Source organism: Gossypium raimondii, chromosome 1 (assembly GCF_025698545.1).
Source record: "Gossypium raimondii isolate GPD5lz chromosome 1, ASM2569854v1, whole genome shotgun sequence".
NCBI lineage: Eukaryota > Viridiplantae > Streptophyta > Magnoliopsida > Malvales > Malvaceae > Gossypium > Gossypium raimondii.
In genome coordinates this window covers 31,998,840-32,016,116 of record NC_068565.1, presented here as the reverse complement: position 1 = coordinate 32,016,116, position 17,277 = coordinate 31,998,840, and the positions used below count along the sequence as shown (strand labels likewise).

Below are 17,277 nucleotides of genomic sequence, written 5' to 3'. Positions count from 1 at the left end.
ACTATCATGATCTCTATTAAATATACAATTATGTTTTTTATTAGACGGTTTTGAATTGTGTTATCAAATATAAATAAAATGAATTATTACATTCAAAATTAAAATATTTATAATTTAAAAAATTTAAATTATTTGAATCTGTCAGAACCTGCCCAACCTGAACCAATTCAAATCTGAAAGAATCCAACCTCAAGAAAATCGGATCCTGAAAAATTCAAGCGTGCCTGAACTGATTTGAACCCAAAAACACCCCAATTGGAACCCATCCGTTTGCCAGCCCCCTTGTTTTCCCATAAGACCTTAAATTTATATATCAAATGGAGGCAGCATCTATTACTAAGGAGTTTTCAGGGTAGATCCCTGGCCTCTAAAGATCTTTCCCCAAACCCCATAAAAAATAAACCGTTGAAATGTCTGCTCCAGTCAGCTTCCAGTAGAGGAAATATAATCTTACATATGAACAAAAATACAAGAAAATTTTATTATAAGGTTTCCGAATATAATGTGTCATGTGTGGTATGAAGAAATTATGTAAATTGGCTATACAAAATAGGTTAATATATACGCCACATAATTTAGAACATTTTTAGAGATTTTATCAAAGAACAGCATCGGCATCCAATTGCTGTCGGCTCATGAGCACACCCTCGTTCCAGATCTCAATGCACCTGTGAATATATAAATCGTGTAACAATGTAAATAAAGAGTCCCCTAAAAAATATCAAGAGAAACCAGGGCATTATTCACGGTTTGTGAGAGAAGAATCCATACAACACAACCATTTATTCTCATGGTAGAGTATTCTAGGTTGGCTACCAGAATATAAAGAAAATGTGCTATGAAGAGCATGCACATTTCCACACATGATATGCTGAACTCAACTTATTAGTTTAACCTAGGGTAAGTGAATTCTATAGCTGGCATAAAAGATAATATCACATGCTTGTATGCAAGAAGCTTGCTTCATAAACTATTGAAGTTGTAACTTTTAGTACATGTTTAACAGTCCATTGATTAGTGTAACACGGAAAACCAGAATTGATTAATGGTCAGATGTTCATGCAGTTCTAAGAGACATGGACACACACCTTGTTCCATCAACGGTAATACAGAGGAAGTGGCCATGCCGCCAACCATCTTCAAAATGGCCAAAGAAGACATCACCAGATTTTGAATAGAAGCGACCTTCACCATTGGCTTTTCCCTTCCAAAAGTTCGCAAACCACCGATCTCCAGTGTGAAAATAAAACCAACCCTAATGAACATGTAAAATCAAGACATCAAGCTGATTAGTACGTATATTGTCCATCAAATGCCAACAGGTATGTGATTAGTTTGTAAAAGTGTTGGATTTTTGGGCTTTGCTTGGTAGCTATTAGAGCACTGATGGTCTTATTGCGTTATTGAGTATCCACGTTAACATGTTATATAGTATCTTTCTATATAATGCTTAAATGCATTGAAAGTATATAAATGCCCCCAAAAACAACCCTTTTTTTCCCCTTTCCAGTTCCAGAATAACAGCTGCTAGCTTTTAAAATCATTGCGGCTATTTTCCAGTTCAGCAGTTTTACTATCCAATGTTAATGAGAAGTTTCCCTTTGCATCAACATAGATATTCTCTCAGTCTCCCATCTATAAGTTCACATATATATCTAAAAACTAGTCTTGCTACCTTAAATTTCTTTTTCTTTTTCCTGAATTTGGTACTAATCTCAAGCAGTAAAAGCAAATTGAAAATTAAGTGTTGAGTGCTGTTATCCAAATTGGTCAAGTCTTGAGTTTCCCAGGCCTCTCCATCTATTGTCAGATTTTAAGATTGGGCGTTTAACACCTATCAAGATTGTATTCTTGTTGACGGTTATGAGCTTGCCAAATGTATGCCCCTTTGTTTTAGTTGTTTGTATTGGGCCTACATGCAAGAGTGACTGTCGAAGGTGTTATCCCAGATTGGTAAGCCTTAAGTTTCCTGTGGTCTTAGATTCAAGTTTAGCCTCTCCATTTGCTACCAATTGGGTTTTGAGGTTCAATGCCTAGCATAAAGTATCAAAATTTGCCGTGAATTCAATAATAAGAACCAGATATGGTTGAACGAAGAACAAATATATATATATATATATATATAATATTAGGTGCATAAAAGATTCACACATAAAAAATAGTAGCTTCATGTTTGAAAAGAAAAGGGGGAAAGGGCCTAACCTTGCCATGCATCAGATCATCTCTCCAGGATCCCTGGAAAACATCCCCATTACTGAAATAGAATGTACCCACACCTGATCTCTTACCATAGCGCCACATACCATCATAAATGTTTCCATCACCAAGAATAAGACGACCCTAAATAAAATTACTCAAATGTCATCTGATTTCATCTCTCAATGAAATAGTATATATCCTTGAAAAAAGGAGTTTTGTCAAATAAATCAGGGCTACATTCCAGTACCTTTCCTTCAGGAAGACCTCCTTGGCATCGTCCTCTGTAGACTCCTCCTCTATAATGCATCTCCACAATAGGACTCCACTTCTTTGGTGAGTCTCGCTCAGCTTCCTGTGTCATTATTTATGACCAAAGTCTTAATGTAACAAGAAATTCCAAGGAAAAAATAAAGTTGAGTTACATGCCAAATGATAAAATATTAAGTTTTAAACTCCAAGAACGAATATGATATAATTTTTGAACCATGCAATTGAACTCAGTAAAAAGTCATAGAATGAACAGATAGGAAAAAGTGAATCAACTTTGAATAATGACTCTTCAATAAATTTTTCTACCAATGACCTTCTTGGCAATGTTGCAACATGACAAATAGTATTACTTTTAGATGCAGAAAGTTTGGACTGTAGATGTCTCTTTTGCAAAATGCAGTTTCAGATAAACATTAACGATTACTTAAATTATTGTAAAATTTGATACTGTGATCATAACTTTAAGCTGACACAAAATCAAAATGCTTATGGTAAGTGAATAATAAATAAAGAGGTTTATGACTGAAGACACTGTAGTGTACTGAGACAATGATAAGTAGAAGCAGAAATTGACAAAGAATATTCGTTATGCCTTAAAACTGATCTTACAATACATGAGAAAGAATTCCAGAAAATTAAAATGCCTTAAAGCTGAACAAAATAAAAAATATTGCACATTAAAAACCACTTAAATAAAATGCAGATTACCAGCATAGAAGCTGCACGAGCAGAAAGTACTCCCTGCTTCTTAGGAACACCAGTCTTTCCCTTTAATAGCGTAGATCCACTGTTATAAAATTCCTTCATTGCTTCAAAACTTGCATCAGAAAATGCACCCAAAGACCTACTTGAACTGGGAAGTGCTGGGGCTTTGACAACATTTTCAGATTTTGATTCTGAAAATTCCATGGCATTCAATGTACTAATACCCTCTTCTGGCTCTTCCGAAGACCTTACCCCAACAGGAAGGCAGAAAATTCTGAGATTATCAAGAACTGGCGTAGCTTCTGAGTCAGCTGCTCTTTCTTTGGCCCACTCCTTTGCAAGCTGATTCCCAGGCCCCAAATTCCAGTGGCTCAGTGGTTCCCGAGAGAAAGTAGGAATACCTGGATAACTTAGGAAAAGAAATGAGCTGATACACTTTTCTAATATAAATATCTCCAAGTTCTTTAGAGGTTACATAGACAGTCATCACTCATCAAATTGTTAATTGTTAATCCAATCTAAAAAAGAAAATTTGCCATTCCTACCTTCAGTAATATCATCATAATAGCTGGAAAAGTCGGTTTTTCCATCCAGTAAAGCAATCTCGTTTTGATCAGATCCACTGTCATAATTTCTACACTAGGAAAACATTTAATAATTTTATAAGCATTTTATGGCAAGAGAACCTTAAAAGAAATTAAAGAGCAAATGAAAATACATAACCTCAAAGAGTAGATATCACTGGATTTGTCGTTCAGTGTATCCTGAATTTCACCATGGCGATCATCAAAGCCTCCAGATATGCCTTCTAAAGCTACTTCTTTTCCCATTTCATCAGAATCAGTCCTATTCATCACCTTGACATCATTTGTATCATTTGACCGTGAAGGATGTCTCCTCAATAGATTAAAAACAAACGGGAAATGCTGTGCCAGTCTAGTGAAGATGCTGCTTTTCTTTGAAGCTTGTTCTTCAAGATGACTACAATTACAAAAATTTAGATGAGACTAAGAAGAACAGGAAACAACCAACAAAACTTGGATTCATAATCTATATACGAGTAATCAGGAGCAGGCAAAGGAGGTTGCAACAAACAGAAAAAATGGGAACCATGAAAACTAAAATATATTCTACACGGCATGTAAAATATGTCATCATCAAGATAAAACTACATCAGGCTTGTGCTTATCTAGCTACCATGAGCTCATGCTACAGAGAAGCCTAAGGAAGTCAGTAAATTACATGTGGAACTTCAATCAAATATCCACCACCTAACCATCAAGCAACAGAAGCTATCATAACTATTTATCTATCTATGCAGTGTTCAAGACAGCAAAGTGAGAAAGCTGTTTGGTAAGATTTAAATGGAACTCACTGTCATGCCTATTTTTCTTGTAAGTTTCCATCTAGCATTAAGACCTGCAATTTATAGGCTTGCTTTGCAGAACATTTCTCCATGATTTTGGAAAGGATGCTTTTACTTAGGCATATATTCCTAAAACAATTTCATGATCCTCGCCATGTTTTCTCTTCTCTTTTTATAAAAATGAAATTTATCTTCTAGACTTCAACTATAGTAAACTTGGGCACAGTTTGAGCTTTGGCTGGAATCCTTCTGGCTTTTTAATTGATAAGCAACTAGACATAGTCAGTAAACTCAACAGATTGTTTGAATCAATTTGACCCGATCAACCAACATGTAGAACCTGAGGAGCTAGTTAAACAAAATAATGTCACAACTCACAAGACTTAACCACGCAATGAATAATTGTTTTAAAGACCAAATTTGCAATTGCAATTCTGTCCAGGTGCATAATTTTATGTTTGCACAGAGAATGCCCAGGATATAGTTCTGATAGATATGTTAACAAGAAGGTTACTATCTCCAATCGATCAAAAGAAAATTGAAAGGGGAAATTTTCATTGATCAAGAACATAGCTAAAACTGCTAACCACTGTTAGGAACTTTAACTACTCTTTGTGGTTTAGTCATTTAGAAACTTCTGAATACAAGTAATAAACAAGGAAAAAACAAATAGTTTTTGCGAACACACAGTTTACACAAATAATTAACAGAAGAATGATTCTTTGCAATGTAATGGCCTATAAGGAGTTTTCAACTTTTAGGTGCCAAGACCTCCAACCACGGCAGCGAGGGGGAAAGCCAGAAAAATAAATTTGATAAACCCTAAAATAAACAGCTGACAAATGCTTACACATCAGAATTGCAGGAAAAATGGAAAGGGATACCAAGTTGACAATTGTATTAACTAAGATAAAATTAATAATATACTGGTGGCCATCCTAAAAGTTAGAAGTCTTACCCCAAGATAACAACTGTTGTGACTAGAAGGTTGGGCTCGAGCTTAGGTTCATGAACCACAGATATAATGATATCTTTAGTGTACTCTGTAGTTTGACGGAATGTATGCAAAAAGGCTTGCACATCATTGTTGTTGATAACATTAGAACTTGCAACAACACATATAACCATGCCGTCGAGGTCCTATGTTCAAAAATGAAATGGTCAAAGTTTTAATATAAGAGATGCAATGGAGAAAAAGGGTAGGTTGTTCATACAAAGAAAATAGGAAAAACAATTATATTTGACCAGATGAGGAAAGGGTGAAGGAGCACTTAAACAACATAAAATACAAAAGTCATGCATGCACATATATCTCAACAGTTCAAATGAAACTCATATTAGATACGTATTAAAAAATTTCCTTAATCATACCTTTACCCCTGCACCAATAAAAGGGCAGTCATACATAGCTTGCAAAATTGAAGTTCTGATGTTGTAACCAGCTCCAAATCCAAGTTTTGCTTCTTTGTACTTTCCAAGAATCTGAGAAATTTTGCATTTTTTTTAGAAAGGTTAAGGAAAAACAAATAAGGCATAAGCAATGCAATCTTATAATTTTGGAACTAGAAAGTATGCATTTCTAAGTTCCTCATCAGTGAAACAAGGTAAAGAGAAAGGTGTCAGTAGCAGATGCAAAAACAAAAGAAAAAACAAATAAAAGAAACAACATAGTTTAAGAACAAAATATAAAAGTCCGTGTAATAATAAATTCATATAGGTAATTAACTAGCAAAAAATGCAACGTTAGGTCAACTTACATTTATAACTTCTGAAACTCCTAGTTCTTTCATATTATCATGAACTGCATCAATAAGTTTTATTTGCACCTCCTGGAGAATTCCCAGATTTCACCAATGATACAATCATAGCATATATTTAAGAGTAAACCAAATAAGGAAAAAGAAATGCTTACACTTATGACAACTGATATAGCATTTATGGCAAGGAAAACAGCATTATTGGCAGTTTTCAAAGCCTCGTCTAGAGTCACCAATTCGTTTTTTAGCAAGGAGTCAGTGTCAATTTCTGCAAATTAGAAGATACTACTTAATGTACTGTAAGGCTAACAAGTCTAGAACCCCACCCAACCCCCCAAAAATAAAAAAGAAGAGAAAAAAGGAAAAACTGTGAAAACTATTGACATGATGGAAGGACTGTTTGTATTAAAAGTGACTTATTATTCAATTTAGAGACAAGTACTTTCAAGTAACTTACCTAGCTTCTATCATAATCATTAAAGAATTAGTTTGTTAAGTCAATCAAAGTGGAACCTAAAAAAAAGCCTAGCTTCACAAGCACCTTCAAAGCAGTTCGAATAAAACCATGAGACACAGCAAACCTCCTGGTGCCCAGCTAAGAGCTATTTTGCAAAAAAAGTGCTTAGTTCAAGCACCTTCTTGATAATGGCAGGTAACAACATCAGGATAACCTTGGGAGGTCTAACCTAGTTGTGACACAATAAATTCTCCTATATGTCCATAAAGGAGGCTTGGGAGTTCATAAATATATTAGATTATTAAGTAATTCTTTTAAAGAAATAGTAAATATTCAACTAACAAAATCTTTGCACCATACTTACCAATACAAAAATTTGTAAGCTCTTGAAGTTTTCCTGCCAAATCCTTGACCTGCATATTAAGTTATGATATGTCATGAAAATGTAACATGATAATTATCTGCTTGAATTATTTTCATAGTTACCCATACAAACCAATAACTTCAATTTTCAAACTTTCCCCTATTGGTACTCCATAAGGAACTCCACATAAGTTTATGCCTAGTTGCTATCATTAGACCTCCAAACGCTTAGAATTTTAACTTGAGTGAGATTCCTGCAACAAAACCCAGACTCTGGGTATTTCCTTTCAGCTCTTAAGCAAATTCAACTCTAGTTTTTGAGCTTCAGCCCAAAATGGTTTCAGACTAAGGAGGTCATCTCCAATCAGTCCTTTTCTATCAGTTTATCAGCCTTTTGTCATAAACCATATGAACTCTCCACTACTTTTGGGTTGCATGCTATATGCTCCATTACATTTTGTAAAAGGTCTAATTCTGAATTTGATCCCTCTACTTTATGGAGACTAAGAAGTTAGTCCCTCTAATTTGTCAAAATTTGATCCTCATACTTTATGAAAATTGAAAAGTTAATCCAACTGTTGGTAAACGCATGAACTTGCACTACTGATTTTAGTTAATTTGTTGCATATAAATTGTTGAATTGTTGGTTTTTGCTAATTAAATTGTTGAAATGCTGATTTCCAAGTCAGTAATTTAACAAAAAAGCTTAACAGTGACACCAAATTGGACTAACTTCTCAGTTTTAGTAAAATAGGGCATAACTTCTGACAAATTAGAGTAGATGGCCTAACTTCTCAATTTTTGAAAAGTAGAGAGATGAAATTCATAATTAGACCTTTGTAAAACTTAAAATTTCATGCTATGATCCATGCATCTAATACCCCAAAAATAATATGGAACTTCACCTATAAAATGATATCACTTAGCAAATGGTTATATTCAACGTATTGGGGAGTTAGTTGATTTTTCAACTATGCTAAGTTTGGAGTCCAAAACATATGCATCAAAATGCCATGGTTTAATCCTGTTTATTCTCAATAGACCACGAGACAGACAGACAGACATGTAAAAATCTTGTTCAAAATTCAACCTTCTAGCATAAAATTCCTTTCTTCAAACTATGGACAGGTATGCCAAAGAATTATATACAATATAGTTTTTAACTGTTATATGATATGTTCTTTATGGAAAAGAAGGAAATCACATCACAACTTAGAAGCATTGCTGACCTCATCAAGTCGTCTTTGCCCCTCAAAGGTGAAAGGCTTTAAAATTATAGCAACAGAAAATCCATTGGAAGCTCTTATTGTTTTAAGAATTTCCATTACTGCAATGTGATCCGAGCCATACCCAGCACCAGCCACCTGGTTGATAGAAGAAAAAAGAGAAGCAAAAGGAATGGGTCAAGCACATTACAACCAAAAATTAACTGGATCAACAAGGAAGTTCACTATGAAATAGAACAATCTCTTGCTTTTATATACATCAGCATTTGCAATTTCCAATATTTGAAAGCTTGTAAATAAGCACCAAATATATAGGGGGCGCAAATGAACCATGGCAAGTAAATTGCGGATGTTCAAGAGTTTATGGAGTCTAATACACAAATGAGAAAACTTACTACGAGTAAATATTCTACTTATAAATGAACCAATATTGCTATAATAACCATTCTGATTGTATCTAGTATACTAATCTTTTAGACTTTCTTTTTAAGTCGTCTACAGTAGCAGGGTTATTTTATCATCATTGCAAACTGTTTCTGCGCAATATTTCATTTGACGATGAAAAATAATCAGTATTGATCATTTATGTTTTCTTTTGAGAAAATAATAAAATAGATGCAAGAATCCAAGGTGAGGAATGTACAAACAAGGATAATAGTTTTTGGACATGACTGCATGAAAATAGCAGCTTCCACAATCCTTGGTGTAAGATCTGGAATGGAAAACAAAATGAATATAAAAAATCAGCTTAAGGATTTGCAAGAATGTGACAAAAAACAACAAAAAAACCTTGATGAAATTACTTGATCTTAATGTAGAGAAGTTCTTCCAGTTACAAACTCACAATTAATTATCATGAATGTAAATCTAAAATCTTAACCTAAATCGCTAAAAATCATCCATCCACCTCACCTGTCAACAACCACCTTATATAACCAGTCACAATTTCTCTCTTATCCATATGGAAAGAAAATAAAGAATGAGAAACACTATCTAGTAGCTTCTACCTAAACTTTCTAAGTTTTAAAGCAAAAAGCAAACTTGCTAACACCAAAATAAGTTTCAAACATTATGGTATACTATCAATCCTAGCTTTCATAAATGGACCTGCCAAAATATTATGCAAAGTCCATTGGTTAAATATCTTCAATTTAAAAAAAAAAGGCTAAAAATTGTATATGAATTTTACATACAAAAAACAGTGAGCTAATATAATGATTATTGCTTTTATTTACCGTTTGGAATTTAGGTTCTCCAGACTTATAGTGATTGAGAAAGTTATTAAAACTTTTTAATCATAATTCACATCAGCTGTTACTTTCATGCCTATTTCACATTCATAGTGATCATTTACAAGGAAAAGAAACCAGGCACAAAAATTATCAAGCTATACTCAACTTCAGTCAATCACAAAATAATAGATATATAAATAACCAACAAAATTTTGGCTTCTTCATATGCAACAAACCGAAATATTTCACCACTGTTACACAAATTACCTTCATTCCAAATATCATAAAGGATTTAAATTAAATTTGTAAGTAAAAGTAAGAATCTTCACAAAAACAGTCAACCATAAGACATGATTTTCGAGGTAAAATAACTACGATGGAATCTTACAGTCTAGATATAATTTCAAATTTGGATTTGATATTTGGTTGATGTAGCATGATATACTAACTAAAGAGTTAAAGATAGGATAAAACCTTTTCCTAGGAACCTTTGATGTAACTGCACATTTGATGAGTCTTTCATGAGAACATTCCTGGAAAGAAAAAGAAAGATACAGAAGAGAATCTCAAATATATTATCATTGAAAAAGATGTGATGCCAAAAGCTAGAAACCAATACTAGATCTTGAACCAAAGCTTTTGCTATAACATTATGACAAGATTGCTTGAAAGTAGTGAATTTGAAGAGAATATATCCATTCATAACAACAACCTGTCAGAATTTATAAAGCAACAAGATTAGAGAAATCTGAAGCAATTTTAGCACTTCACAGCACGGGAAAATGTTTTGAGCTTATATCACAAACCTCTCAGCAGTTGTACTTTGAGCTCCAAGGAATGCAGGCATCTTACACTAATTAAAAAAATATTCAGTACCAAAGATTTGCCCCAAGATAAGAGTCATTATTGCAATCCAGATTTTTGAAGGTTTTCTTAGTAATGTTAAGACACAACCATAGGAAAATCGTCTCCACTAGCCTATGCCACAAATAAAGTATGATAACCTCAGTAGAAAAAGGCAGCCTGGTAGTTGATTTGTGTTGATATATGCAATCTTAACCAAAGGCAGCAAATAATATGCTCATGTAAAGAAAAACAGCAGTTTAACAAGATCAACATGACAACAAGATACTTCCTGTTGGCTTCATTTCCATTATTCCGTCAACCATTTACCAAAAGCATGCCTAATTCAAATGAAAACCTTTAAAAACCAAAACAAAAAAAAAAAAATCAAATTAAAGGGAAATTACCAAAATCTCAAAGAAGACGACTGGAAAGGCGAGTCCAAGCAAAATTCAAGTAGAGCATCTTTCCTACTACCAATGGCAATCACTTCGAGCACCCCACTGTTCCGCTCCATGTTTTGGCCGTACCCATTTAAAGAGCTAGACTGTTTCTCCATACTCATCGAAATTTTAACAACAGACGTAGGGTTATAACACAATCTTTTACAACACAAACTTTTGGGACCAAAGAATGAATTGAAGAAAACAGGCTTCGAAGAGAAACGGGTCAATAAGGAAATGCGAGAAACTACATGAGAACCCGTGAGAACTGGAAACTCCATTGAAGAAGCAGGCATTTTCCTTTTCTTTTGGTTGCAAAATTTTGTCAGCAGGGAATGCTTCTGCAGAGTGATTTAAAGAAATATTTTTTTGTACGAACTGATTTCAATCCGGAATTCCGGATAATAATGTAATGCAAATGGCAAATAAAAATAAAACAAGTAAAATTTTAAGGAATGCAATTAAAGCCCAACTAGTTTTCTTTTTCTTAATTTAAGGCCCAATTATGAAGGCAAATAAAATAAAGTTTTATTATTACACCATAATGCGGAATCTACCTATCAACTTATTTTTATTTTTATTTTTAGTTAAATTTATCAAAACTGCCCTCAACTTTTCAGGAGGAGTTTAATTTTTTTAACGAAAATATTGATAAAATATTAAATTTTAAATATGATAATTCATATATTTCATTCTAATTTTTTATTTTATTATTATTTGACAAATAATATTATGTCAGCATAAAATACACGTGAACCATCATACTGGTTGTCATGCCAACATTATTAAAAAAAATTGATGTTTTAGTCAACATTTTTATTAAAAAATGATTTGATTCTTTTTTAAAGGTTAATGCCAAATTTAGGCTTTTTTTACCCCAATATTACATTTTATTATATTAAATTTGAAAATGAGCTGGATGCAGATTATTTACGAGAATGGTTGAATTGGTTGGTAGAGGGTGGTGAATAGATGGCATCACCCTTAAATTTTGGCAGCCATTTAAAAAAATTTATATTTTAATAGGTCATGGCTTGTTGATAGGCGGTACCAAAGAAATACGGGTCGAATACGACTCGTATACGACCCAAACCCAACCCAACCCTGTGGCAACTAAAGGTGAAGGGCACCTAACAAGCGGCACCAAGCTAGTGAAGCCCACCTGACAGGCGGCACCAGTCTCTTCTGCAGCGATGGGATGGGACCATCACCGATCCCGTGACTTATGTTTTGGGGACATTATAATGGTCCATAATCCCATTTTTTGATCTGAAAGAAAAAAAACAGTTTAAAAGAAGAAGAAGAAGAAGAAGAAGAAGAAGAAGAAGAGAACAGGAAGGGAATGGAATTGAAGGGAAGGGAAAGAAGGGAAAAAAGAAAAAAAAAAAGACAAGTAGAATAGGTAAGAGAGGAGAAGGAGAAGGAAAAAGGGATTTAATTTGGGGTTGTGTTTAGAGTTTGAAAAAAAAATAAGGGGTTGTATTTAGGGGTTATAAGGGTTTAATGTTTAAAAAAATCATAAAAGGTATTTTTTAATTTAGTGGTTTTTTTTATAAATGTTAATTTTTTTGTTGTTTTTTATTTATTTCGGATTTTAATTTTTTTTATTTTTGTAAGGTATTATTTCGGTAAAAAAGGAAAAAAAATTTATAGGTTTTATTTTGGTAAGGTATTTTCTATTTTATATTTTCATTCTTAAGTTTTTTTTATGTTTTTTATTACATTTGTAAGACCCAAATTTTGCCTGGGCCCAACAAATAAAACAATAACAAAACCAAAAGAACCCAATACCCAACCAATTTCCAGCAGACCCAAAACCTAACACTAACCCAATACCCACAAGCCCAATAACCTAACCCTAGCCCAAAACACCCTAAACCAAATCAGAAAAAAAAAACAAAACAAAAACCTAGCCTCCATAACCCTAGCCGCCGCCCTAGCACCTGCTCTGCTAACAACCACCATCAACTGCCACAGTCACCTCTGCCCACGTGCGCCCATACCTGCAATGACAGAAAGGAAACAATAGCAAGTAAAAATAGACTAAAAACTCTTGTAAATCGGCTATAAAGCCACCAAAAATCTTTGTAAAGTTTTCGGAGGAAAAACAAAAAAAAACATTGGAGAAATAAGAAAAAGACAGTTTCAAAGGTGATTTTTTTTAAGTTTTTCGATTCGGTTCTATTTTTTTCCTTTTCTTTTACTTCACGTTTAAAATATAACTTAAAAAAGTAACAAATTGAACTTACCTGAGCGCCGTGTGTGGGGCGTCGCATTTTAATCTTTCTTGTTTGTTTTATTGTAGTTTTTACCTTGTAATTTCATTTTGCTCTCGATTTCATCCTACTATTTTGTTTATTTGTTAATGTAATCCTCTTTTATTATGACTTTCATTATCATTAAACTAACTATTATTATTATTATGGTTATCTTTGTTATTATTATTATTTTTTACTACGGTTTATGTATCCATATCCTTTAACTTTATATACATATGTACATATTTTTTATATATATACGCATGTACCCATTTATATATATATTTTATATTTTATAATTTATATATGCATATAGATCTATATATTTTCCTTACGAATACACATATATTAATATCTCTTCTTTTGTCCTTTATATACACATACATACATATATGTATATACCTATATGAGTTTTTATTATTATATATATTTAATGACTTTAAGACATAAATATATGTATGTTTTCATGTTTTATAAGCATATATATATATATAAATATTTTTCTTATATACGCATGATTTTTTTATATTTTATAATCTGGATGAATTTCCCTTTTATTATTTTGTTTTATTTAATGTTCATTGGTCTATTTATTTATATGTCCATTTTATGTGTTAGTTTATTTATTTGTCATTATATGTACATGATGAATTTGGTTCATTTTATTTATTTATTATTTGTTTTTGCTCATAATATTTTTAGTAGTATCACATTTATTATTCCATTATGCATATAAATGCCATATTTCAAAAAAGGAAAATGTTTTAAAATAAGGCAATATTTCGCGTTTGGGAAATTCGAGAAAACATGCCCTAAGGTGCTGGGTGTTGATTTTTCTCGTCCAACCAAATGGCTTAATATCCTTTTAAAACTTTTAAGAATAAGGCAATGTTTTGCGCTTGGGAAATTCGAGAAAATCTGCCCTAAGGTGCTGGGTGTCGATTTTTCTCGTTCAACCAAATGGCTTAATATCATTCTTCAAAAATTTCAAAATAAGGCAATGTTTTGCGTTTGGAAATTCGAGGAACGTGCCCTAAGGTGCTGGGTTTCGATTCCTCGTTTATCCAAATTACCAAATATCCTTTTGAATTTTAATCCATGCCATTCGAGTTTTTTTTAGGATCGTATTTTAAATTTCTTTAAAGTTTTCAGTTTTTCGACACTAAGACATTAAGTAATCAACTAGGTACCAATTTTGGGCGTATCGAGGGCCTTCCTCGTGCGTAACTGACTCCCGAACCCATTTTTCTGAATTTCGTGGACCAAAATCGTTGTTTTAATAAAATTAAATCGTTTATTAAAAACAACCGCTTTGCAAGGTGATCCGATCACACCTCATCAAAAAGGATTGGTGGCGACTCCTATTTTCGTTTTCATTTTCCAAAACCCAAGTCGACTCCGTTTTTCATCTAAAAAATGGTGTCAACAACATTTAAATAACAATATTCGTATTTATGTAAAATCCTCTATGTTTTATTTTTTTATGTAATTTATTTGTCATGTGTGTTTTAGATTTGTTTGGGTTTTTGTTTGGTATTTTTGGACTTATGTCTGTCTTTAAGGTTTTTGTTTTGGATTAATGATAAGCAAAACCCAATATGTTTATTTCAATAATAATAATAATAATAACAACAACAACAACAACAACATTCAGTATTTATTAGATTTATTATGTTGAGATAGTTTATGTTATGTTTCATTATATTTTTTATTGGCATTTTTTAGGTTTAATATTAGATGCACATAACAATATATAGTCTAATTAAGTTTATTTTGTTTTTGATAATTTTATTATTTTAACATAATTTTTTTGTTTTTTATGTAGGTAAAAGATGGGACCATTTAGTTGGAATTTATGAGATGTTTTATTTTGTTAATTATATCTTTGTAATAGTATAGCAAAAATATGATGTGGAAAAAACTGCTTAGTATTTTAGTAATGAAATTTTGTACTATATTTATTGTATCACATTTATGTATTTTGACAAATATTTAAAATGAAACAAACTTAGAAATTAATTATCGAAATTGTTTTAAAATTGCAAATATCAAAATGGGTTCTTTGATTAATAACGATGATCACATATCAAACACAGTTAATAAGATGGTAATAAATTGTTATTTGTTATTCACGGGTTCCCTTATAAAAAGTTCCATGTCATTTAAGAAATTAAATTATGTTATAATAAATATTTTATGTAATTTAATACTGTTAGGGCTCGTACCGCGCATTGAGGGGTCATGTGAATGGTTTAGGACTGATGAACGACTGATGTCATACTTGGAGTTAGCCAGATTCGGGTGAACAGCATTGATCCGGGCATTTGATTTGCGGTACGACTTAATATCTACTTTGGTAAAGCGTTAGTGCCCAGAGACCCACACTTTTCATTTGCCGTGTGGGGAGTGCACTATCACTCTGGAGGATGTTGCAGTGCAACTTGGGCTCCCAATTGACAGGAGTACGGTAATGGGGATAAGTACGATCTCTGAGCCGGCTATTCTTTGTGATAACCTACTAGGAGTCTCGCCCGGTGATGCTGAGTCGAAATTTACGGGTTTAAGATTTTCATGGCTGAAGGCCAATTTTGAGCATTTATCAATTAATGTCATTGAGCGGGATATGATGTGTGTTGCTCAAGCCTACATTATGCACATTATAGAGGGTGTACTCATGCCGAGTGCAAACAACAACAAGGTTCATTTGATGTACTTACCCCTATTAACTGATTTGCATAATGTCTGCTCGTATAGTTGGGGTTTCATAGTACTAGCTATGTTGTATAGCGAGCTTTGTCGGACAACAAAGCCTTCTACCGTCGATATAAACAGATGCTTCATATTGTTGTAGTCTTGGGCTCTTTACCGGATGCCATTTTTGGCATTGATTAGTCACCAAGTATATGTATTTCCACTAGTGAATAGGTGACAAATTTTTACCGGTTATAGCAATTATTTGACATTTTTTCGAATGATATTATTCTAACAAGTTATTTGTTTTCATAGATGGAGTACCAATCTAGGAATCGGGAGGTCATACACTGTTCTGATATATCGTTTGATGATTGAACAACATGCTGGAGAAGGGGTAAGCTATTCCAATATTTGTGACATATAATTACTTTGTATATCTTACCCAAACCGTGTTAGAATTTAACCATGTTATTAATTGTGCAGTTCATCTAGATGCCCTATTGGAGACCGAAAATTGTGGTTGTTATTCCCTCGTCTGCCTACATTCTCTCACACCTATGATGCATTAACGCACGCATTATCAATTTCCAAATAGTGGAGTGGTATAACAGGGATCGAATACTCCGACAGTTTGGTTGCATATAGTATATTCAGGCTTTGCCAATGCAATTGGGGAAGATCCACAGGATTAACAAGAAGGGAAAACATGAAAATAATTGGGTGTTTGTGCATCAACAATATGTTGCAGTGTGGGACAACCAGATTGCACCCTTAACATCTTCGACAAATACGTGTCTCGCCTCTATCTGGTTTACCTGTTGCTGCCCTATTATTGGCATCAAGGTAGTCAACCTGTAGAACATAGTCGAGAACACAGATGAAATCGGAAGATGTCATGTTTTTATCAACACAGAGTTAACCCTCTTCGCCATGTTGGTGGTCATATGACCATAGCGAAAGCCCTCGTCGAAATTTTGAGCTCGTTGCCACGGCTCCATAGTACCCAACCACTATCGAAAAGCTGTGTTTGTTTCACCCTCCATGTCACTCTCAAGTCGAGTCATCCTTTGACAGAAAATGTGTGGCTCTAGCTTATACGCTGTGTATGTATTAAGAAAGGTGGTGTTACAGTATCGCCCTAAAAATTTTACGTATATTGAAAAGATAAGGTCATCTTTTGCCTATTCTCACAACTTGTCACTGTTAGTCTGCATTCTTATAATCTCAGTGAAAGTTAGCCACAATGTGTCAGATGTAGTAAACGGATCTCCATGGTACACTGAAACGCATAATGGCAACAATTAATCATTTCCCTCTATCGGAGATTATGCAAATATTATCGTTACTAATAACATACCTCCGCAGGTTCATAAGGAAGAATTCTCATTATTCCATGTTCTCCTAATCCACAATGGCAAACGCTATCGGGAGCAGATTCTTGTCCCTGTCTTGAGCAACCATAAG

At 33.4% G+C, this 17,277-nt stretch overlaps 1 protein-coding gene across 1 annotated transcript; it reads right to left on the bottom strand.

Annotated features, from left to right (window-relative positions):
* Positions 1–457: 457 nt before the first annotated feature.
* Positions 458–11,256, bottom strand: LOC105785594 (protein ACCUMULATION AND REPLICATION OF CHLOROPLASTS 3, chloroplastic). The gene is made up of 16 exons (XM_012611705.2): positions 10,826–11,256; positions 10,050–10,108; positions 8,991–9,055; positions 8,347–8,481; positions 7,119–7,167; positions 6,453–6,565; positions 6,298–6,369; positions 5,912–6,022; positions 5,499–5,680; positions 3,898–4,155; positions 3,720–3,808; positions 3,178–3,575; positions 2,447–2,551; positions 2,203–2,340; positions 1,089–1,255; positions 458–668 (listed from the first exon to the last, which is right to left on the bottom strand). Exons 1-16 carry the CDS (start codon positions 11,155–11,157, stop codon positions 599–601), a joined length of 2,343 nt encoding a protein of 780 aa, XP_012467159.1. The 5' UTR covers positions 11,158–11,256; the 3' UTR covers positions 458–598.
* Between the last annotated feature and the right edge of the window lie 6,021 nt (positions 11,257–17,277).

Excerpts from the sequence above, each read along its gene's own strand:
- LOC105785594 (XM_012611705.2), bottom strand. The coding sequence starts at position 11,157 with ATGCCTGCTTCTTCAATGGAGTTTCCAGTTCTCACGGGTTCTCATGTA. Across the intron at positions 2,341-2,446 it reads GAGGTCTTCCTGAAGGAAAG|GGTCGTCTTATTCTTGGTGA; the intron begins GTACTGGAATGT and ends AATTTTATTTAG. Across the intron at positions 669-1,088 it reads ATTACCGTTGATGGAACAAG|GTGCATTGAGATCTGGAACG; the intron begins GTGTGTGTCCAT and ends ATATATTCACAG.